This window comes from Ochlerotatus camptorhynchus, unplaced genomic scaffold (assembly GCF_037179485.1).
Source record: "Ochlerotatus camptorhynchus isolate MF236.1 unplaced genomic scaffold, CSIRO-AGI_Acam_v1.1 ptg000316l, whole genome shotgun sequence".
Taxonomy (NCBI): Eukaryota; Metazoa; Arthropoda; class Insecta; order Diptera; family Culicidae; genus Ochlerotatus; species Ochlerotatus camptorhynchus.
In genome coordinates, this window is record NW_027040804.1 from 1023752 (window position 1) to 1047857 (window position 24106).

The following is a 24106-nucleotide window of genomic DNA, read 5'->3' on the forward strand; positions in this document are numbered from 1 at the left end:
AATCAATACGAAACTAACGATTTTAAATTGGCTCACTACTTGACTACTATTGGTCCCAAGCAAACGATTAACGTATCCCATTCTAGTCGAAATTCTAGTACTACACTACGTTTGTTTTGATTTGCTATGAAAGTTTGACAGATAAAATGAGGGGTTCATGGATTTTCCTATGTTTCGAGGAGTGCATCGATTAGCTTGGGACCGAAGAGAGTACCAGAGCTGAGCCAAAAAGTTGAGCACGTTTGTTCGGGACCTACTAATCTTAGAGTTACCTCTATGGTTATAACATGTTATAACGGTTTTCAAATAATTGCAACACAGAGACCACCATCAAGAAAGCGCTATAACATGTTATAACTCTGTAGTCTGAACGTACTATAAATTAACGTACTATACGCTGAATTTGGTATCATTAGTGATGATTTTCTTAAGGTGGCCAGACTGCCCCACTTTCCCCTACTAAATAAAATCTGGACTACTTGGAGTGTAGCCTTGTGTGTCGTTACTGCACCCCCGCCCCCGAGTATCGGCCAGTCAATCCCGGCGTGAAAACAGTGAACTCTTGGAGGAATAATTAAACGTTCAAAAGGATTTAGATAGGATGATTTCCATGATTTTTTGGGAGTTTTTGGTTTAGGCTTCTTTAGTAAAGAGGCTTGCAGCCCTTGACTGGTTCATCTATGGTTTCAAATTTCTGGGCTGTTAAAGAGAAATTATAGTGGGAGTCCAAAAACCTGAATCAGCATTTAATGAGCTTATAAAAATGTTATTAGTTTATATAAAAACGTTCCCAACTCATTATTAAACGCTTTTCTGAAAATTTTCTGATCTTACTAATCCCCTATGGATGTCATCAAATAGTCGGCACAACAAACAGTGGTAGAATCTTTGACCATAATGTTTCATTTATTCATTATTCTATACTAGTTGCAAGTACATACCGTTTTTCTTTTGTGTTCCTGACGACCAAACAAGCATTTGGATAATTTTGTTTTGTCTTTCTTTGTTGATTTTTGCCAATACTAAATAACACGTTCAATTCGCTATATGTATGTATATACTTTCGCTCATCACTGTTTGTTTGATTTTTTTTTTAAATATAACAATTTGCTCATCGATATCATGCATGACTTACGATAAAATGAGAAGCTTGTCACGGTTGAATTTTGATCGATAGTGCTGCAATGAATGTTGCACAAGATGGTACATTGTTCTTTTTAGACACTGAGTTAGTGTATGAATTTAGGTAGAATAATTAAAAACTAAGCTGAAAACTGTACACTACCTACCCTGATGCTTCAGCTCCACGGCCGATGAGATGCATTCAAAAATTCCTACAAACATCCTTTAGCGCGCATTGCCTTTTCCATTTCGTTTAGACTCATATTGACCACATGGAAATTTTGAACTATTGAGTGTTTAGACGACTTGGTGACTTGGTTGCTGAATTTAAAGTCGGAACGATACGACGAGATCATTGTTTCCATAATCCAGGTTCAGATGCTGAGCTCTGTCTGTCGGTCTGTGTTTTGTCTTAAAATCTTAAAGTTTTGTTTCCAAAATTTAGAAAAAAATAAAATCTTCAACTACACGCGGTTTAACAGTCGTCAATTGAAAATGGCGAGTTCCGAGTACTTAAATGTCTATAGAATGTAAATTCAATTCACGTTTCTCTGTTGATCTGGCGATGTTGCTGTGTTGTGTTGCGTTGGTTTAATCGTTTTTATTATTCCTCATAGCACAAATAGCATGTTGCTGCCTCCGTGGAATCGATTGAGCTATTCTCGTCGCCAATTGAGCACCTTTATTGCGAGTTTAACCGTCGTTCATTGCGGGCGTTACCCAGCCGTACTTTTCGTGCGTTTTGACTAGTGACCGAAAGGCTTCCTCGGCCGTTCTCCTACAATGATTGAGCCATGTGATAATGACTGTAATTAGGTGCTAGTAATCAGCGAAAAATCTCACCTGCTAAACTCCTTCGATGATTTGGGTTTCCTCGAGACACGGCCCTGCCCCTTGACCAAACTGGCAGCGAACTGCATCAGCACTGCTTCGACCGTGTACGCACTGGCCCAGCCCCGAGGCGTTAGTAGTTCCATACAGATGGCGCCACCCTCCATGACGAAGCCTTTCTCGATGCGTGGTTCGACGACACGCATAAAGGGTGGGGCAAAGGGGAAATTATCCGGAAACACCAGATGCAGGAGGATGTGCGGAATGTTCAGTTCGACTAGGTCCTCCGCAAGGGGTGAATCGGGATCCACTCGGTATAGGCGGGCGTGCCACTCGTACAGGTTATCGTTCACCAGTTCGACCTAGAGAGAAGATAGGTGTAATTTATTCAAAGATATTTTTTTGCGTGAGAATGTCAGAATCTTACGGTGAAGTAAGGATCGGACCGTGAGTGCTGTATCCGTTCGATTTCCTTGAGTTCCTTCATCAGTCGTCTGGATCGGATTGTGGTGTCCAAGGGTTTTGATACCGGCACGTTTACTAAGCTATTGTTGCTGGGGGCGACGGAACTGGAAGCAGTAATGAGAGTGCGTTACAAAATTAACCATCATCATCAAAATAGATTTAAGCTTAGAAAATAGCTAAGTGATCAAGGACCAACTTCTTCGCCTCCGCTTAAGGTCTTAAACCAGGTTTAATCTTATGCAGCCGTTCCACGCCAAATGACGGATCGGAAAAACTTGGCCTTTTCCGATTTGCATGAAACTTTGCACAATTGTTTGTTATGGGCCGATTTACATTTTGCTAAAATTCTGCCATTTTGGATCTAGTACACTCTAAAAAATTTTCATGTCAGATTTACGTGAAATATCACGTACCTGATCTGTATTTAGAAAATCTCAAATGTTACGTGACGTTAGTAACTTTGATCTGCATTAATGACGTGTAAATCAACTAAAAATGTTGGTGAAATTGACCGTATATTCACGTAAACAGATTTAATGTATTTGTGTTTGTGTGTTTGGGACTTTGATATTTCCGTGAAACGAGATTTACGTGATTTTCAGGTACGAAAAAAAAATCAATATGGCGTCACCGAGCGTGGTGAAAGAACTCCTCAAAGATTCAAAATTCCTCAGCGCTTGTTGCAAATGTTGGACGGTAATTTGATTCTTTTATATTAATTTATTTATGATTATATGTAGCTTTTTCTAGTTTTATAATTTCAGACGATGACATCAGCATTTTGAGTCTGCAACAAGTGTTAATATTTTGTCAGAAAAAAAAAACTCATACACGTTTCTACCTTATAATAATCAATTGGTCAATATTTTACAATTTTTTGAGTAGATATAAGTATTAATTTAAACACGTGAAATCTATATCTTCCCGATAAAATTGCATAATATTGACTGGTTCTATATATACTTCCGATTATTCGCGTTAAAATTCACATACAAATTACATGAAAAGCATTTTAAACCAAACGGAATGTCACGTAAACACAGATGTCCAGTAGTTTTCACCCCCATTTCACGTAAGCAGTACGTGGAAATCAGCTCTTATTTACCTGACTAAGCACATAGATAATTGAAGCTGAATTTTGATCGGCTACGTGCAATTCCGGTAAAAGTTACGTGAAAAATAGGGTGGACCAGAACCACCTATGTTTTCACGTCAATCGGACGTGATGATTTTTCAGAGTGTATAATTTTCACGATTTTTCATGAAATTTATACTCAGAAACCAACTTTTGGTAGATTTTCTTCTTTCCTTTATTTAACGTCGGTCTCTGTTCCGCAATCTAGTGCCAATCACCGACGGACATCGATTGCCATCCATTGACGGCAATCGAATGTGCAGGAAGGCTGCTTCCACACCTGCGTAGGATATCGCACCCATTCACAACAACACACATGGGCCGGGACCAACGGCTTTACTTCCCTTCCGAAGGAAGACGTGATCAGAGATTTTTATGCCTCAGAAAAATCCCACCGACCTCGGCTGGGATTGAACCCAGACCCATTGGGGTGAGAAAGCAGTCACGCTTACCACTACACCACCGGCGCCGGTATTCTGGTAGATTTTAAACCATGTAATAATGTGAAAAATGCATACTAAAAAAGTTCAAAATTTTACCACAAGTTCTTGTTTTACAATTGGTTCATGATTTTTGTTAGCAATCCATGACAAAGTTGTAGTTTGTCGCTGTCAGTGTTTATATAAAAAAAAGGTTGTAGGGGAAATGGCTCTAATCACAAATAACAGACATCCAAGTCAAATTCCTAAAGTGTGTAAGAAATTAAACTGCTATTTTGAATAGACATTTTTTTCCTTGATTTGTTTTCCGTCGATCTTGTTTTCCGTGGTGAGCACCAATGCTACCGACGCCAGGAAGGCAGCTCCCACACCTGGACCCTACCTATCGACCCATCAACTCATGAACTCATGAAGACGTGATCAGAGATGTCGATGACCGGCAGACGTCATTTTAACATAAATGTCAAAATTATTGTGAGCAAAACATTGTTTGTTTAAAACCCATCAAAAAATGGGCCGCAAGTGCGAGTTTCATTGGTGCGCAAATAAACAAGGTGTTACCAAGCGAAAATCTTTTCACAATTTTCCTAAGGATGCCTAAATTGAGATTTTCTTCTCACGTGGAGTCCAAGCGCTTGCAACGAAAAATTTATGTTCCGACTACTTCCCCCGGAGGCTTTTCAAATTCCTGGATGAACGGATGCAGGGTAAGCAGTGTTCAAATCTTACCATATTTTTCTAAATTTAAATGAGGGTTAATTAGAGTTCACACCCTCACTGAATCATTTTAAGATACGCCGCCAGTGAACTAAAAAAAAGTCAGTTTTGCGCTTGACTACTATGCCCAGTTAAAATATGAACGAAACACGGTTGTAGATTTACAGGAAACTGTAAAAGAGCTTAGTTTTTTATTCGAAAATAATGGTTCCGCAGAAACTCGATTGATTTCCGTTGTTTTGTCTTGTTTGTTTTGAACTGATTTGACAGTTCATTTGGATACACGGTCAATGAGATCAATCCAAATTTCAGTTCTTCTTTCTTCTTCTTCTTCTTCTTCTTCTTCTTCTTCTTCTTATTCGCATTTCAAGCTTATTGCTTGGCGCATACTGGCTTATTGCGTGCTCTCAACTTAGTGTTCTAAATGCACTTCCACAGTTATTAATTGAAAGCTTTCGATGCCAATACCAATGCATGAATTTGTATATTGTGTGGCAAGCACAATGATACTCTATGCCCAGGGAAGTCGAGAAAATTTCCAACCCGAAAGATTCCCTCGACCGGACCGGGAATCGAACCCGCCGCCTCCGGCTTGGTAATACCGTGCCTTTACTGACTAGGCTATGAGGCCCCACAAATTTTAGTTCAGTTAACTCATTAATCGCATTTTAACTCGAGTCGCAACATTCAGTATGGTAGCGCTAGTGTTTCTAACGTAATTTAATTTGAATTCTTACACATAATGTTTCGATAAATTTGTTTAAGCTTGGATGTCTGTTCTCTGTGCTCTAATGTTGGCCTATATATGGATCTAAGATAGGGCCCATTGCTAAAAATCTGATATTAATCAATTATATCTAGATGAACGCGTCATTGGGACGGTACTAATGGATATTTTTGGTCGCTATTGAAAATTTAGTCGATTGCTAAATTAATGTATGGGCCCAAATTAGGCCAACATTACATTCATTTCCCCTACCTAATATATCTATAAAGTTCTTGCAAATTTCTTGGGCACAATAGGAATGACACACAATTTCTTCACTTCGAAAGCGCCTAATGAAAATTGACATCCACAAATTGCTTAATTCATTTGGAGATTTATTGTATCAGCCTGTCTTCACAAGAGCATAATACCAACCGGTGGAAACTAACGATTTTAAATTGGTTCACTACTTAACCAGCCTATTGGTCCCAAGCAAAACGATTAACGCACCCCATTCCAGTCGAAATTCTAGTACTACACTATGTTTGTTTTGATTCGCTATGAAAGTTTGACAGATAAAATAAGGGGTCCGTGGATTTTCCTGTGTTTCGAGGGGTGCATCGATTAGCTTGGGACCGAAGATAGTACCAGAGCTGAGTCAAAAAGTTGAGCACGTTTCTTCGGGACCTACTAGTCTTAGAGTTACCTCTATGATAATACGGCCCAAATGAAATCAAACTGTTTGTATCTGATGCAAGAGGTGGTCACTCTACAAACTTATTTTGTGCCAAAAAAATTCTCAGTGTGTGATCTGACTGATTTTTTTTTGTGAATAATTGTAAGCTTGGCAACCTGGTATTTTAACAATTCAAATGTTTTGTTTTGGTATGTCAAACAGTACAAGCTGTCGAAGACAATGGTCACATCAACGCCAGATCAACAGAATGGGCAGCCCATCAATTGAACATTTTTGATGAAAATGAGAAAAGCAGCTATCCGCTATCAAAGGGCTTCGAATGGGTGATATCAGTTGCTTAGTCATTATGGATCATTCGCATTTGAGAAGCGCTTGATATCATTCAATTGACAATTGACCTACACATAAAGAGAGCTCTGGTCGACATTCCGGCGAAAAATCTAAGCCAACCCGACACCAACCTGACTTCTAACAAACCCCAACCCGATGTTGACCCGACATAAACCCAAAATTGACCCGAAAACAACAAGACATTGCGTCGACATCGACCTTAAATTTGCCTCACATTGATCCGACATCGGGTCGACTTATCTGTTCGGGACCACTTTGTTAGGTTTCTTCAATACTTCACTGTCGTATATCAAATGATAGTGAGTGACTCAATTAACAGTGACGATGAGCTTCGAATGAGAAATGGGCTCTTCAAATTATGGTCACGTGAGAATTCGTTTTCACAGAATTGATTGAATGGTTGTATTGGTTCATCTCTAATCGAATGATATGAAAATTAACAGCACTGACTGCAGCACTCGGATCGGCCCAGTTCCGTCTCCCATATGTCACAGTGCGATGAAGATTTGATCCACGGAGAGTACAGTAAATATTACACGCTGGTGAGCAACATCGAGACTGCACTCATTGAAGATTCTGCAATGGGACATCGAAGACGAGAACGCTGTTATCGAGCACAATTTCCATATCAAACTCATTAACTTCGGATCAACGACGTTCTTACAGTTTACAACTTTTTTCTAGCTTCTATGGCACGACCGAGTACTGCAGTCCGGAAGTGTCGGCAGGCAATCGCTAATCCTGTCCGGAACTGGAAATGTGGGCTCTCGGTGTGACACTGTACGTGTTGATGTTCTTCGAGAAATCATTCGTGGACGTTGAGGAAATCCGGCAATCCTGAAGAAATCTTGCGAATAATAATTATTGGAGTACGTGTTGCTTTTGCTGTTGGACAAGAATCCCAAAACTCGAATCACCATCCAGGAGCTACTGGAAATGGAATGGATGACGCAGGGAATCAATTCGTCACAGTTCAATTTTGTCAAAATCGTCCCATGCTAACCGTACGAAATCAATCCGTAGAAGTGATTCATAGATGCTTATAGCTGCTCCAGCCAGACGGGAATATCCTCGGTTGTTTATTCATACAATATGGCCACAACTCAAAAAAGTAAACCCATTTTTTGGGACCTTCTGGTCTTAAAGTTACTTCCACAGACAAACAGATATAACTTTCATATGTTGTTCATCGCGCACGCATTTAACGGTCAATTTGATTTTCTCTCTTGAAAATTTGGGTAGAAGTAAGTTAGAGTGTATTGTTTACACTGTATTTTTATCGCTGTCAGTTTTTCGAAGGTTGGAAAAAATGGCGTCACCCGAAAAGGAACGTCACAAATTGATTTTGCGCAAGCACCTGGAAACTCTTCTACTCTCTCATCGAGACATCAGAAAACAACTCGGAACCGTGCAGTCAACGGTGAGTCGTGTGATTAAACGTTACTACGAAACTCTGAGCATCGAACGGAAGGAGAAATGTGGTCAGAAAGGATGTTCTATTAGTGATCAGGATCACAAGCGTGTCGTGAAAGCGTTTAAGCGGAATCCCTATGCTTCGGTCAGGGATGTGGCCAAATGTTGAATCTGTCCAAGTCTTTCGTTCAGAGAGGAAAGTCACGGGCCCGGAAACTGTACACCCAGATGCTGTCGAAGCCTCATTGTCTCATCATGGATGATGAGACTTCCCAACAAACAATTGAGAGCTCTTATAAAACACCTGAGTTGATCAAACGTTGAATAATAGCTTCCAGAGTTGAAAAGGATTTAGTTGTATTGCCTTTTTGGTTAAACGCTTCAAAAGCTGCTTGGAGCACTCTTAAATGATTGTTTACGTTCGGTTTACCTATATGCTTTATAAGACCTACGAGAACTTTTATAGCACCTTAGTCAAACCGATTGACAAGAGCTATATAGTACGTGGAATAAATGCATCAAAACAAACCATTGGGAGCTCTTATACAACACCTGAGTTGATCAAACATTGAATAATAGCTTCCAGAGTTGAACAAGAATGTAGTTGTATTGCCTTTTTGGTTAGAAGCTACAAAAGCTGCTTGGAGCACTCTTAAATGATTGTTTACGTTCGGTTTAACTATATGCTTTATAAGACCTACGATAACTTTTATAGCACCTTTGTTAAACTGATTGACAAGAGCTATATAGAACGTGGAATAAATGCATCAAAACAAACCATTGGGAGCTCTTATACAACACCTGAGTTGATCAAACATTGAATAATAGCTTCCAGAGTTGTACAAGAATGTAGTTGTATTGCCATTTGGTTAAAAGCTTCAAAAGCTGCTTGGAGCACTCTTAAATGATTGTTTACGTTCGATCAACCACCAACCACAATTTTGTTGCTAAAAATAGCACAAGTGATAGGCACGTTTATATGACCATAAGGCAATGATTATTCGACTGCAAGAGAAGTCACTCAAGATGAGCTTCATATACTTCTCTCATATGATCAAAATATGTATTCAAGAATAGAGCAGATGGAAACAGAAGCGGCTGGCAATCCGGGATCATGAGTTCGAATCTTGCTTCGAGAAACCCTCGGTGGAGTAGAGGTAAATTATATATAGGTGTTATTAATAAATGCAAACATTAATTTAAGACATATATCATATAATCAACGATAACATTTCTAGATAAATTCTATCAATTAATGATTAGAGAGATTAATTGAAAGAATATCAATCAAAGATTAAACAGATGCTTGTTACTACTGTTAGGAGGTGTCTACAAACGTTGTATTAGAGCTTTCACCAAAACAATAAAGCTTGAGTTTAAATATGTATCTATAAACGTTGTATAAAAGTTGCTTCTACACCTATACCGCGTATACATATAATGCTGTAGTTGAACAGGTTCTCCAAACCAGTGTAAACAAGAGTTTTACAGAAGTTGTAATAAACAAATGGTACAGTTATTATTCGGCATGCAGTTGAATAAAATCACAATGGAAGCGTTTCTTCAAGAAGAAATTGATTTTGGGTAAACGTTTTACTGAATACGTTAGAAAACACTTTTGTGTTGCAGTTGTATAGGTTCTCCAAACCAGTGTAAACAAGGGTTTTATAAAAGTTGTGGTGAACACATTGTGCAATTATTATTCAACATGCAGCTGAACAAAATCAAAACGAAAGCGTTTCTTCAACTGGAAATTGTTACTTGGGTTACGCCAAGGCGGACTTCCGGCAGCTTCCAGGGCTAGTGTTCTTCACCGCCCAGTACAAGTTTGATGTTCCAGAGGAAGTAAGGATGCAGAAAATTTCAAAGTTTACCAAAAAATACATGATTTGGCAAGTGATCTACTCATGTGGCTAACGGATTGCGCCGTTCGTGACTACCGGGACTGTAAACGGGGAGATCTACCTCAAGGAGTGTCTACAGAAGTGTCTGCTTCCTCTGTTGAAGCAACACGAGGGTCGTACGATCTTCTGGCCGGATCTAGCTTCGTGCCACTATTCAAATGTTGTCCTGGAGTGGTACGAAACCAACGGGGTCACTTTCGTACCCAAGGACATGAACCCCCCCCCCCCCACCGGAACTAAGGCCCATCGAAAAATACTGGGCTATTATGAAACAGGCACTACGGAAACATCCCAAGGAGGACAAATCTGAGGAAGACAGAAGAAGCTGCAGACAGATGTTGTACAGAACCTAATGAGTGGAGTTAAGTGTAAGGTTATGGTATTGAAGTTGAATGAAATAAATATGCCAAAAGCTTACAAATGGGTTACCTTTTATTGTCTGGAAGTTTGAAAAGGATCGGTCAACTAGGTAGTTTTCTACAGCGTTTTTTTCCGTGATGCAATTTAATGTGGGACACCCTTTGCTGTTGATATCCATTTCGTTTTGCATGTAGCTTGTTGAAACAATTATCTGAATAGTAATAAAAGTAACAAACTTGCCTTGATTACAAATCTTAGCAACAGCAAGATTGCCCCTTTGACAGCATTAGTACCTAATTATTCGGGACCCTTTTAATACTGCAACAATCCATTTGAGGGATACCAGATAAAACAGCAAAAAAGCCCTTTTTAGGGCCACAAATTAAAAAAAATATAGAGTTAAAATTATAGATCCTGAACAATTCAAAGCATCAAACCGATCAAACCCGACCAATGCGGTCCTACGTCAAGTTTCCGTTCGTGCCCCTAGATGAAAACTCTTCTACTTTTTTTTAGATTTTAACAGATCGGATCGCTGCACATTTGAATCAGCCGTCAGAGATTTTTAAGCAAAAGTGAAGTTCAAGTTTCATGTCGGTTTGTCGGTGGTAATATATTCATAATGATAAAATCAGTGCTAACATTTGAAAACGGCGCAAAAGCCATTAGTAAACAAATGGTTTGTGGGCCCTTTACTCGCTACCCGAAGAACGCCCACGCAAACCAACAGCATCGTCAGGAAGGGGAAAATTTCCCCTACCCGTTGTTGCTGTTGTGTCGCGTGGGTGTACTTCAAGTAGTGAGTAAAGGGCCCACAAACCATTTGTTTACGAATGGCTTTTGTGCCGTTTTCAAATGTTAGCACTGAAATAATGCATCAAACTGAAAAAGGCTCAAGAAATTTATCCCTCCCCCATTCTACTCACCATCGCAACCGCCGCAGGGGACTGTCGGTGCTACCTTTGCTAGTGCTACTGCTATTGTTACTACTGCTACTGCTTCCGCTGGGAACGATCGCTCCCGCCACTGCCAACGTGGCCGGATGTGGATGCAACATGGGATGATGCTGACCTTCCGCTCCCGCCCCTGGCCCACTGACCTGCTGCTGCTGATCCACCGTCGCTGCCCCACCCGCACCATGATGCTGCTGTTGATCTTTGTCTTTCTGTTGGTTTTTCTCCTTCTTGTCGGGAGATTTGAAAAATTTCCTTATCGCTGCCGTTACCTTATCCTTCGACCGTGACGACATTCTTCTGCTGCTGCTGCTGCTGCTATTATTGCACTATTTCACTGATTTCCTTCTGATGGATCGGATGAAGATGGATGGACTGAACTGATGATGTTTGCTGCTGCTTGACCGCAATACCACTCTGCCGTGTCAATGTAGCACTCCCGAAACAAATTGATACTGAAAGCGACCACTTAAACAAATTCGTTTACTCTTTTCCGGCGCCCGACGTTTTTCCTTTTATTTTTATCGTCGCTGCTCCTTCCGTTGGCTGCTGCTGCTGTTTTGGGCGATTTGCTGAGAATCATCTGCCGTTTACCTTGTACGTGGTCCAGGTGCTGGTGGTGAGCTTCCGAGTCCGACCATGCACGGTGTTTATTGGTTTCCCATTTGCTGCCGTTTCACCAACATCGTCGTCAATGGCAGTGTAGATTTTCACTTTCCGCTGTTTGGTCCCTTATATGAAGCAGCAAATCTGTATAGCTATGTATGGCTATGGTTTTTCTCGGCGAGGCGGGATAATAAGCCCACTGAGCGATTGCACGTGCTCGAGAGTTCGGAAGTTCGATCTAATGACGGTGAATTCGTTGTGTTAGCACCTCTCTGCAAAGATAGACCGGAGAAGAATCGAGAAGACGGAAAAAATCAATTTATTTTGCAACTGGATCATCCGCTGGCATGGCCCGCGAAATAGAGAGTGGTTCGTTTTTATTTGTTTTTTTTTTTCAGGATTATCATTCCACGTCAAATTGCATAATGGTTGGGGAAAACTGGCCTTGGCTGCTTAGTAGTAAGGAGTTAGGTTTTTGGTTTTTGCAATATTAAAACGATGAAATGCTCCTTAAACCTTGGACAACTGCTCTTCTACTGCGTCGCTACTCAGATTTACTGTCCAGTTCGTATTTTTTAAGTCAGAGGAGTGGAGTGACGGGCAATCGTCTACAATAAGCTTCTAAGCAGGCATGGCAAATCATTTGCATTCATTTTCCTCTATCTTTTGTACATCAACATAACTCCGTAAAATGATGTACGAAGCTTTTGTAGATTTTAATTTTAGCAAAAACTGTTTGAGAACAACTTAAATCGAACAGAACCCTTAAAAAAAATCCAATAAAAATACAATGATTTTCATTGTCATTGTAACCGGGGGGCGACCCCGGCGTAGTGGTTAACATCCATACCTCTCACGCGAAAGTCACGAGTTCAAATCTCACCCCGGACAAGTCACAAATGACCCAAGAGTGTTAAAGTGGCTATAAAAAAAAAAGTCATTGTAACCATGTTATTTACTGTCAAAACATTGAACATTTTTGTCCATCACCATAAAATCACAACGAAATTCAAGGTTTACAACAATGAAAATCATGGTATTTGAATTTGAACTAACAGTAAAAAAGGGGGGGGGGGGGGGTTGTTAAGCATCTTAACAATCTAAAAAGTGATTTTTTTCTCGAACAAATTTGATCTCATCACACTAATTTTCATTGTTTGAGCATTGTATCGTTAAAAATCGAAATCCATTTTTTTCTCCCGTACAATAATTTAACAATAAATTTTAATGTACTCAAAATTCACCAGTAAAAATCATTGTAATTTCGTTGTTTTATTATAATATTTTTTTTCGGGAACCTACCACTGTTTTCCATTGAATATAAATTACATTCACTGAAAAATACTAACAAGTTCTGCCCGCTCTAGTGCATCATGGATAAGAGATGCAGATTTGGGTTAATGACAAAAGTTGTAGCTAATATCAAAACCTTCTAAAGCTTCATACACCATTTTACGGAATTCTGTTGTTGAAAAGTTAGAGACAAATGAATGTAAATGAATGTAAATGCTTTGCCATGCCTGATTCTAAGGAATAAGCTTCTAAAGAATATGTTTTTAAAGAATAAACATGTAAAGAGTATGGTTCTAAAGGATAAACTTCAAAAGCATAAACTTTTAAAGAATAAGTTTCTAAAGGATAACCTTCTAAGCGACGCCGGTGGTGTAGTGGTAAACATTATTGCCTCTCACCCCAAAGGGCCCGGGTTCAATCCCAGTCGGTGTCGCAGGGATTTTCTGAGGTATAACATCTCTGATCAGGGAAGTAAAGAAGTTGGTCCCCGATCCATGAGTTGTGATAGGTCGATAGGTGGTAGGGGGCAGGTTTGGGAACTGCCTTCCAGGCATCGCACAGTGGCCGAAACTCGGACAAAGCTTCTAAAATTGTTTATTTTTTTTATTTTACAATGAATAAAGTTTGACAATACTTTGAACGTTGCTAAGTCAGCTGATTTTGATGATTTGTATGTTCAAAAACCAAACATTTAAGCACAGACAAACAGACATAACACTCACAATCACATTCATCACAAATAATGTTTTAGTTGGGAATGTGCTTGCATTTGTCATGGTGGCGCCACTGAAGCATTGAGAAAGCCACCAAATTTCGAACTTATCAGTGATGCCAGTTCTTTTTCACGTCTAGTTGGTAGATGTCAGCTCTTGAAAATGATAAGTGGTCAAGGCACCCCACTGGAGACACATACCACATCTGACGAACACAGAAAAAAAGTTGTTGAATATTACATCAAAAGTGCTGCACATTAGTCATTCCATAACTAATATTACGCTGTACGATTAACACAGAATTCGAGAACAAATCATGTTGATGACTGTAATATTATATCAACTTTTACCCCTTTTACCAGCTATTGAAGTTCAATACTTCACCATGAATTTCATTGATTGATACATATTATATATTTTTTGCTCTACACACATTAAAGTTATGAGCAGTGGTAGAAAGGGCACTAATTAGTGATGCATTACCTCGTATAAAAAAAAATTTCCAGCGAAAGAAAAAGCACACTAAACAAACAAAACAAATCCCTAAAAAAAGTCTTAGCTTCTGTGAACTTTTCCTACGGATCCTTTTTTCTGCAGAATTCAATCAATTCTATAGATCTACGGAAAATTTAGTAGAACCGACATTACTGACTTTTATTCAACACAGCTGACGCGTTGACAGAACGAGGGAAAAGCAACTGGTGAAAAAATAACATGAACGAGGGATGCTCTAGTTGCACATCAATGCTTGGGAATGTGGATGATAGATGGTGCTAGTGCACATGCAAAATACGCTTGACGATATTTTTTGAAGAATTTTCTTCTAAGAGTTATGTCTGTTTGTCTGTGATTTAAAGCTCACTTAAAATGCCTGTTACCTGTTCAATTTTGAACCAATTTGATCACAACAGGTTTATTTTGAAGGAGTGTGAAAAACTAATATTCCCATAAAATCGTCGATTGAAGTGACTGTTTACAAAAGCAGATACGTTGATTTGAATAGCTACGCTTGAAATATGTTTAGTGGTATGAAATATCAATATTCTTTTTGTGTATGCATACTGCACAATATTCGAAACAGTTCGAAAGGGTCACATGCCACAGATTCTATGGGAAATCATCTCTATTTTTCAAATTTATGGGTCCCAGTTTGCCACTTGTTGCCCCATTATGTTATTAAACATTAGGTTCCTGAGCTATTCAGTCTAAAAATTAGATATTGCTCCCATTTCATCATTTCTGAATGGATTTTGATGTTGCAGCATCAACAGGAATAATTTTTTTAGGGTCTGGGTAATCTTTGTTAAATATAAAATATATTTAAAAGATTCATGTATGGGGAAATGGCTGGCTCTAATGTTGGCCTATGGATCTAAGATTGGGTCCATCGCTAAAAGTCTGCTATTTATCAATTTTATCTATATGAACGCATCATTGGGACGGTACTAATGGATATTTTTGGTCGCTATTGAAAATTTAGTCGATTGCTGAATTTATTTATGGGCCCAAGTCAGGGGCATTTATGCCGGCATTACATCCATTTCCGCTATTTCTAAGCAATAATTTTAACCCCACGTATTTCTTAAGTATGTTTAATACTCAGCAAGAATTATGATAAACCATTACAAAATTAAAAACTTGAACCAATTCTTGACCCTGACAAATTGAAAGTTATTTCACCTAAATCGGTCAAGAACTGATGAAACGGGAGTAATATCTATTTTTTAGGCAGAATAAGATCGACGGAAAACAAATCAACGAAACAAGAAGAAATTTGTAAAATAAACTTCTAAATAATTATCTTCTTAAGAATAAGCTTCTAAAGAAAAAGCTTCTAAAAGAAACTTCTAAAGAAGAAATTTCTAATAAGCTTCTAAAAATAAATTTCTAATAGGTATCAAGAAAAAAACAATTCAGGCAGTAATCGATAAAAGAACAAGGGACTATTTATTAATTACGTCAATCGTGAAGCAACATTAAAATTAAAAATTAAAAATCACATATCTTATCAAAATTAAACTTGAGCCAAATAATTAATCATTTTGTCAAGCTTCTGCATTCATTTTCCATCAGATGTCACTGCTGTTGTTGGCGGTGACATCTATGGGAAACTACACATAATCTGTTTTCCGTTAATTGTTCACAGAGAACAGTGCAGTGCAAAACATGTCTGGTACTTCTATATATGCATTTAGAGAGTAACATCTGAAATCCCTCCTTTTTTTACACATTCTGCACACAAAATAGCTCACCCCTCACAGGATTTTTTGCCAATTTCTATGAACGGGGCGGGGCAGAAAGTATCTTTTGTGCAGAATATGTAAAAAAGGAGGGACTTCGGATGTTAATCAAAATGCATATATAGCGGTACCAGACATGTTTTGCAGTGTCAGGTACACTGGAGTCGCTTTTTACGCGGTTTTTTTACGCGGTTTTTTTTTACGTGGATTTCGAAATTTACGCGGTTTTTTTTACGCGGATTCCGGAATTTACGCGGTTTTTTTTTACGCGGATTTTGGTTTTTTTTTTACGCGTATATCAGAATTTACGCGGTTTATGATTATACACTAGAGTCGCTTTTTACGCGGTTTTTTTACACGGTCTTTTTTTACGCGGTTTTTTTTACGTGGATTTCGGAATTTACGCGGTTTTTTTACGCGGATTCCGGAATTTACGCGGTTTTTTTTACGCGGTTTTTTTTAGCGACTCCAGTGTACTCTATTTTGTAGTCTGTGAGAGGGAAATGACAAATAGAGTGTCATCAAAATACATGGCATGTTGAGAAATTGAACTAGTGAGAGCAAATTTTCTCTCTTAAAATTGATATTTTTGGCTCTCTGGGGACTGGTAGTAAAGCAGGTAAAACTGTACGGGAAAATATCAATTTTATTAAATTGTAGCTTGTTTAACAAAGGTCCCTGACTAATTTCTTCAGGTTGTCGTTAACTGTTTTGGCCTGAATATGTACCGAAAGCGAATTATTCTCACTTCTCAATTTCTACATGGGGATTTTTATCACTTCCTACCATGGGAACAGTGCCATCTTTGTGGAAAATGTCCGGACGATATGATTAATTATAGATACTCCATTTTCTTGGATGCAGTACCTGAACCTCCTTCCGAATTCTTCCACAAGGTTAATATTATTCATCTTCTCTTGTATCTTTCGAGCAGCAAGAAAAATTCGTCAACTAGCTGTTCGCGCCTGTTGATTGTCACCGAATTCACCTCTTCCTTTATGCACATAAAAATAAGTCCATGGGAGTCAAATCCAGACTCCTTGGGTACCAAGCAATCGGCCCATTCCGCCCGATCCACGGTTCCCGATAGTTGGTGTTCAGAAAATGTCTTATCACATTTGTGGAATGAGGTGGGGCTCCGTCCTGTTGAAACACAAAGCGCCGTCTCACAGCAAGTGGGACATCCTCCAGCAGGATTGGAAGCTCGTTCCAAATTCCAAATACTTCGCGTTGTTTAGCGAACCTTCGATAATGATAACCCAACATGACATGTTTAGTACGAAATTGCGACAAAACAAAACAAGATAGAAAATTGGTGTCAAAGAGAGAGTTGTAGAGTGCATTGAGAGGCATCTTTTGGTAAGACAAAACAATACACTTTATTGATGAATTTACGCAAAGGTAAAACTGGCCATGGGTAAAACACCTAGTTTTCAGATTTGCAATTACAAAACTGATGATTTACTAAAAAATATTTCATACGATTTGACAGGTAGCAAAACGTCATTTTCATTTTCACATCATTTCCATCTGCTGGTCGATCGTGACGTAAATTCATCAATTAGGTATTTTTTTTTTAAATAATAAGGGAAAATCCGTAGGAAAACACAAATTTTAGAATCGTTTATCCCTAAAATGTGTCTAAATCCTGCTTACTTAAAGTAAAAATGACATATTAAGTAGGAAATTTACCAAGCTGTCCAATGCACACTGAGCCAGAAATGCAATCTACACAGCAAAAAATAATTTTGATATCACGTCAAAGTGGATGCACTACAGTCATGTCGAAAATATGGTGTAATATTACCTGCTAAAAAGGACAAAATTATCATTAATACAATGCATGAACTGACATTACGCTGCTTTTACTGCATTTGTTTATTTATGTGGTCATAAAAATTACATGAAATTTTCGACATGATTGTAGTGCATCCACTTTGATGTGATATCAAAATTATTTTTTTGCTGTGTAGCGGAGCAAAATTAATAACTCTGAAACGAAGAATTTCCGCGACTTGGTGTCTTGGGCAAAGTTTCTCATCATAATAAGAGCCATCTATTGACATAAACAAATAGTTCAAAACTCTTCCGCAAAGATGGCGCCACAATCTTACTTATTTCTTTGACGATTTGGAGACTTGATGTCTTCGGCAAAGTTGTTTGCCTTGACAAAATAAACAACTCTTTTCAAGACGTAAAATTTCCACAGCCTATTGATTCCGAGTTATATGGAGTTAAAGAAAAAAAATGTCGAAAATATGCTTTTTTCTTTCGGTTTCGGTTTTTTTTTGCTGACAACCATATAATGTTATATTTTTCTCTTACGCAAATGCATTAAATAAATAACTTTTGTGAAGAAAAATACTGGTTTAAGCTTCAAATTTTAAAGATATTGTTGAAAAACCGAAAAAGAACAACAATTTTTAAACTTTAATATCTCCCAAAGCGCAAAAAATCGCAACCTGACATTTTCAGCAAAAATTAAGCAATACTCGATAAACGAAATAGCAAAATTTGCGAGAGGTATATTTTCGTGTTTTTGAGATTTCATAATTTTAGTGGAGCATGTATTTTTTATATAGCTTTTTTAATGCATTATAATGGCGTTTTGAAGACTTGACGGTATAGGCAAAGTTGTTTATCTTGATAAAATAAACAACTCTTCTGAAAAAGTCAAAACTCTTCAGCCTACTGTTTTCGAATTTTTTGCATTTAAACAATATACTTAAAATTAAAACACTTATTTTCACATTTTTTCTGTTATTCCATATAACTCGAAAACAGTAGGCTGTGGAGTTTTGACTTTTTCAGAAGAGTTGTTTATTTTATCAACGCCATTTTAATGCATTAAAAAAAGTTATAGAAAAAATACATGCTCCACTAAAATGATGAAATCTCAAAAACACCAAAACGCACCTCTGTCAAATTTTGATATTTTGTTTATCGAGTATTGCTTAATTTTTGCTGAAAATGTCAGGTTGCGATTTTTTGCGCTTTGGGAGATATTAAAGTTTAAAAATTGTGGTTTTTTCTTCGGTTTTTCAACAATATCTTTAAACTTTGAAGCTTAAATCAGTATTTTTCTTCACAAAAGTTATTTATTTAATGCATTTGCGTAAGAGAAAAATATAAAATTATATGGTTGTAAGCAAAAAAAAAAAACCGAAACTGAAAGAAAAAAGCATTTTTTGACATTTATTTTCTTTAACTCCATATAACTCGGAACCAGTAGGCTGAGGAAATTTTACGTCTTCAAAAGAGTTGTTTATTTTGTCAAGACAAACAACTTTGCGCTAGACATCAAGTCTGCAAATCGTCCGAGAAAGAAGTTAGATTGTGGCGCCATCTTTGTGGAAGAGTTTTGAACTATTTGTTTATGTCAATAGATGGTTCTTATTATGATGAGAAACTTTGTCTAAGACACTAAGTGGCGAAAATTCTTCATTTCGGAGTTATTAATTTTGCTCCGCTAGATTGCATTTCTGGCCCACCCAACTAACAATTTTCACAATGTAAACGCTTTACTCATTTCATTTATACAGCCTCAAGCTGTATTCAAACGTTATACGATATGAGGAAACCTTTACTCAACCTCTATACAAGCAAATCTGGCGAACTTAGTCAGCTACTTATGGCTGTCGGAACGGTCGGGAGAAGCTCTTATTGCATATCCATTAACGCTTCTATACAGCTGTTATCCTGCTGTTTAGTTGTGTGTGAACTTGAAAGGCGCTTATTCAACCTTTTCCCGGTTATCCAATAATCACTACACAGCTTTCTCTTGAAGCCGGGTTAAATACTGTTTACGCTTTTTTATGAAGGAGTTTATTTTGCTGTGATCAAATTAATCGAAATTAGTTTACCCTGCACCGGAACCTGGAATCGAACTCGAGACGACCTCATTGGCAAACCTTGACACTACCAACTGTGCTACGCCAACACTTTGAACTTATGTAAACAAATCAACATTCCCTTCTACAACAAAATCGCTGAGTAGAGGCTTTATAATAGTGCACACTGCACTCTGCTCTCGACTAGTTATAAAAGAGCAGAGTAAAAGCTGTAAAACTGCACACGTCTAAAAATAAACCTAGTTGACTGTGAAAATGCTTCCGAAGTTGCTCTAACACAGTTTATAAGCTGAGTACAGGTTGTTTAGTTGTTGAAAAAGCACTTTTGATGTTTATGTTATTCAGCAAGAGTGGTTGGTTGTTTAGAAGCCATCAAATGAGTAATATATTCACTTTGTTAGCTTTGTTTTGCAGCTACAAGTTGAAAGTTGATTAGTGTGTGTATAGAAGTGACATTAGCGTTTATTGGCTGATGTTATTCAGTGCGACTGACAAATTGAATAATCGTTGTGAGAAAGTTGAGTAAACGCTCTCCAAAACTATTTTGCTAGCTTTTGCTTGTAGCTGTATCTGCAGCTTCTTTTCAGCTACTTTACAGCACAACGTTGGAAAAGTTGGCTTACAAAGCTGAAAATGTTAGTTGGGCAGCGTGCAGAAAAAAGTAATCTTTGAAATTTGGTCATATGCGTAGAACAATTTTTTACATCAAATATGATTTTATATCGCCCTTTAAATTATTTGCACTAAGGAACCCTGTATATAAAAATGAATTTCAGTCTGACCCTTATACAGACTCGGAAACTACTGAAACGATCGGCGTGAAAATTGGTATGCAAGGGTTTTTGGGCGGGGAAAGGTTCGTATGATGGTTCGAGACCCCTCCCCTTCTATAAAGGGGGGGGGGGGGCTCCCATACAAATGAAACAGAAATTTCTGCATAACTCGAGAACTAATCAAGCAAATGGAACCAAATTTGGCATGTGGAGATTTTTGAAGGCAAAAAATTTTTCTATGGTGTTTCGAGACCCCTCCCCTCTCTGGTATGTAGCTAATTTTAGATCTTGTTGTTAAAGGCCAGCTGTTGGAGTATTTGAATAGCAACTCTTTGTTGATACCAGAACAATCAGGGTATCGGGAAGGTTATTCTTGTGAAATTGTGTTGAATTTGGTGTTAGGAAAGTGGAAAAACAACGTTTAGCGTAAAGATACGACTGTTGCTGTTCTTCATATAAATGGTTTGAAAACTATTTGTGTGACAGGACTCAACGGACTGTTTTTAATGAATATGTTTTCAGTTCCGTGGGGAATAAACTTTGAGTGACCCAGGAAAGTGTATTAGGGCCCCTTTTATTTATTATGTATATTAATGACTTGCGACGTGTTTTACGATTTTGCGACATTAATATTTTTTGAAGATGATACTGTGTTTCATTGCAGCTAAGGGTTTAGAAATTGCCGTCTTACACTTGAATGAAGATTTGCGATCAGTAGATGGTTGGAGCATAAGCGATAAGTAGATGGTTGGAGCATAAGCAGTTGAAATTGAATACAAATAAAACTAATTTCATTTTAATTTCGCGGGATCGAGTAAATGATAACGTATCTGTTGTACTTGATGACAAGACAAATGATCGCGTTTGGGAGATTAAATGTCTTGGCGTGATTATTGATGACAAACTTAAGTTCAACTCTCACATTGACAATGACATCAAGAAAATGTCCAAGTATGGGATTCTATGTCGGTTGAAAAACGATTTAACTATTGCCTGTAAAATACATTTATACAAATCAATCATCTCTTCTCACCTAGACTTTTGTCTTTATATTTTATTTCTGGTCAATGAAACACTGCGTTTGCAGAACAAAATACTGCGTTTGATTTTTAAAATCAGATGTGATAGATTCACTTCCTCAAGTTTGATGCTGTACGGCTAACAATGGTTGTCGGTGCAGCAAAGAATTGTATATTTGACTATGGTGTTCATTTTAAAGTAGTTAACGGTTTGCTGCTTCGATATTTGTGATCGAATTGAAAGAGGAAGTGATTACTAGACACGCGGATAAAATAAGAACACCACATTTCTTGACTTGTGCTTCACAGAATTCATTGTATTTTAAAGGAGTTAATGTTTTCACACGTTGAAACTGTCTTTTTGGAAGATACCCCTACTAATTCTTAGGGGCCTCCCTTACCTCCAGTCTTGGCAAAAATGGCCTTACAAGGTTTGTTTACAAAATGGAGTTAAGGCCATTTCAATTGTTGGTCTTGAATTGATATTTTTCCGCTCTCATGGATATTGCGAGTCGCAATATCACGCGTGATATTGGAACAAAATATCATGCTTGATATTGATTTTACAAGCTCCTTCGATATTGCGAGACTATTCACAACGTGCAAACATCAAGCTGAGAGTTGACTCGACACAAAAATGATTCCATTGCACATCGTTTTCTTAAAATGAGAAAGTATAGTTTGCTATCTTTTTTAAATCTTCACCGATGGCAGACGCGGAGGGCCTGCTGCAAGCCGTTATGGAAGTTTTGGTTGCATTCGAGTGTAAAGCAAAAATCATTAAACTCAATCTCACCACAGTTTGGTGATATTCGCAGTTGGTGAGTTTTGTTAGCTTGATATTCCGAGCTGCGATATCACAGCTTGCAAAATCAACCGCAGTAACTTTGTACTACCTATATTTAACACAGGATGTCAGCCCTTCAAGAAATATTCCCAATCGTGTAATCTTCTCCGATTTCGGCAATTCAGTGAATTTTGATTTATCTATGACGCAGGAAATCCGCGGAATTCCAGAGCATCATCGTCCTATGATTGCTCCGTCATTATACGCTGCAAAGTTTGGCCATGTTGATTCTGCAAGAACGTTTTTCACAGATGGATCTCTAATAGAGGAGTCCGCTGGTTTTGGTGTATTTAATGCATTTCATAGCGCCTCTCGAAAACTTGAAGCTCCTTGTTCTGTGTATGTGGCTGAACTGGCAGCAATTCACTACACCTTGGAAACTATTACTTCACTTCTTCCAGACCACTACTTTATTTTTACGGATAGTCTCAGTTCTGTCGAGGCTATCCGTTCCATTATGCCGGTAAAAATACGAGAGCTGCTTGGTACTTTATCCGTGCGCTCTTTCATCATCACCTTCGCGTGGGTCCCTTCGCATTGCTCAATTTTGGGCAATGAGAAGGCGGATTCACTTGCGAAGGTGGGCGCTATGGAAGGCGACATTTATGATCGACAGATCGCCTATAGTGAATTTTTCTCTATTTATCGTCAGCAGTCGCTCGTTAGCTGGCAACATCAATGGAGTGAAGGGAGCTTGGGACGATGGCTACATTCAATTATCCCTAAGGTGTCGAAGTTTGCATGGTTCAAAGGGTTGGACTTGAGTCGAGACTTCATACGCGTCTCATGTCCAATCACTATTGCCTAAACGCTCACTTGTTCCGTGTGGGGTTGGGAGACAGCAATCTCTGTGAATGTGGACAAGGTTACCAGGACGCTGATCACATCCTTTGGTCTTGTGCGGAGTATCGTGGAGTCAGATCACATTTTTATGATTCCCTTCGGGCTCGAGGTAGACAACCTAATGTTCCAGTTCGGGATATTTTGGCTAGACGCGATCTGGAGTTTATGAAACTCATATATGTTTACTTTAAGGATATTAACCTTAGATTGTAAGTTTGATTAACCTTGTGCTTAGTTTGTATTTTGTACGTGTGGGTTTTTTTTTCAATGTTTGTTTTCAAGATGAATAGAAATAATTTCATGCTTTAGGATTAATTAAATAGTTGTATCGTAAACCACATTTCAAACCTCCTTCTTCCCTTTTCCCATCAAAAAAACTTGTAAATCTCCACTAACCTCGAGACAACCGCGAGTACTCGGTCCAGTTCCTTTAACTTTAAATTTAAGACAGTAATAATGTATAACGCAAAGGATAACTCGGCTCTGTAAAGTTTATTCGATTGAGCCTGTACAAAAAAAGTAATTATAAAAAAAAAAATCAACCGCAGTTGTTTGCTTGTTGATTTTTGTCTACGAAAATCAAGCGTGATCTTGAGCGTTGGTGAGATTTGATTTTTTGATTTTTTCTCAGTCGGTAAAAGCGCAGCTACAAAGCAAGACCATGCTGGAGGTGGCTGGGTTCGATTCCCGATCCAGTCTACGAAGTTTTCGGGTTGGAGTATGATTGTACTTGCCACACAATGCAATGCAATGCAATGAATACTAATGCAAAAATGGTACTGGCATCTAAAGCTCGCAATTAATAAATGATGAATTGCATCTAGAAT

The 24106-nt window shown here is 38.2% G+C and overlaps 1 protein-coding gene across 6 annotated transcripts in view; it reads right to left on the minus strand.

Annotated features, from left to right (window-relative positions):
- Nucleotides 1-873: 873 nt before the first annotated feature.
- The window catches only part of LOC135707711 (ubiquitin-conjugating enzyme E2Q-like protein 1), a 277724-nt gene continuing 254491 nt past the window's right edge, over nucleotides 874-24106 (minus strand). For all 6 annotated transcript variants that reach the window (XM_065229597.1, XM_065229595.1, XM_065229594.1 and 3 more), the window contains 4 exons: nucleotides 11068-11972; nucleotides 2381-2522; nucleotides 1966-2315; nucleotides 874-1900 (listed from right to left, as the gene is read on the minus strand). In XM_065229597.1, coding sequence (XP_065085669.1) covers nucleotides 1816-1900; nucleotides 1966-2315; nucleotides 2381-2522; nucleotides 11068-11390 — 900 coding nt within the window. In that variant the 5' untranslated portion in view covers nucleotides 11391-11972 and the 3' untranslated portion in view covers nucleotides 874-1815. The remainder of the gene's footprint in view (nucleotides 1901-1965; nucleotides 2316-2380; nucleotides 2523-11067; nucleotides 11973-24106) is intronic.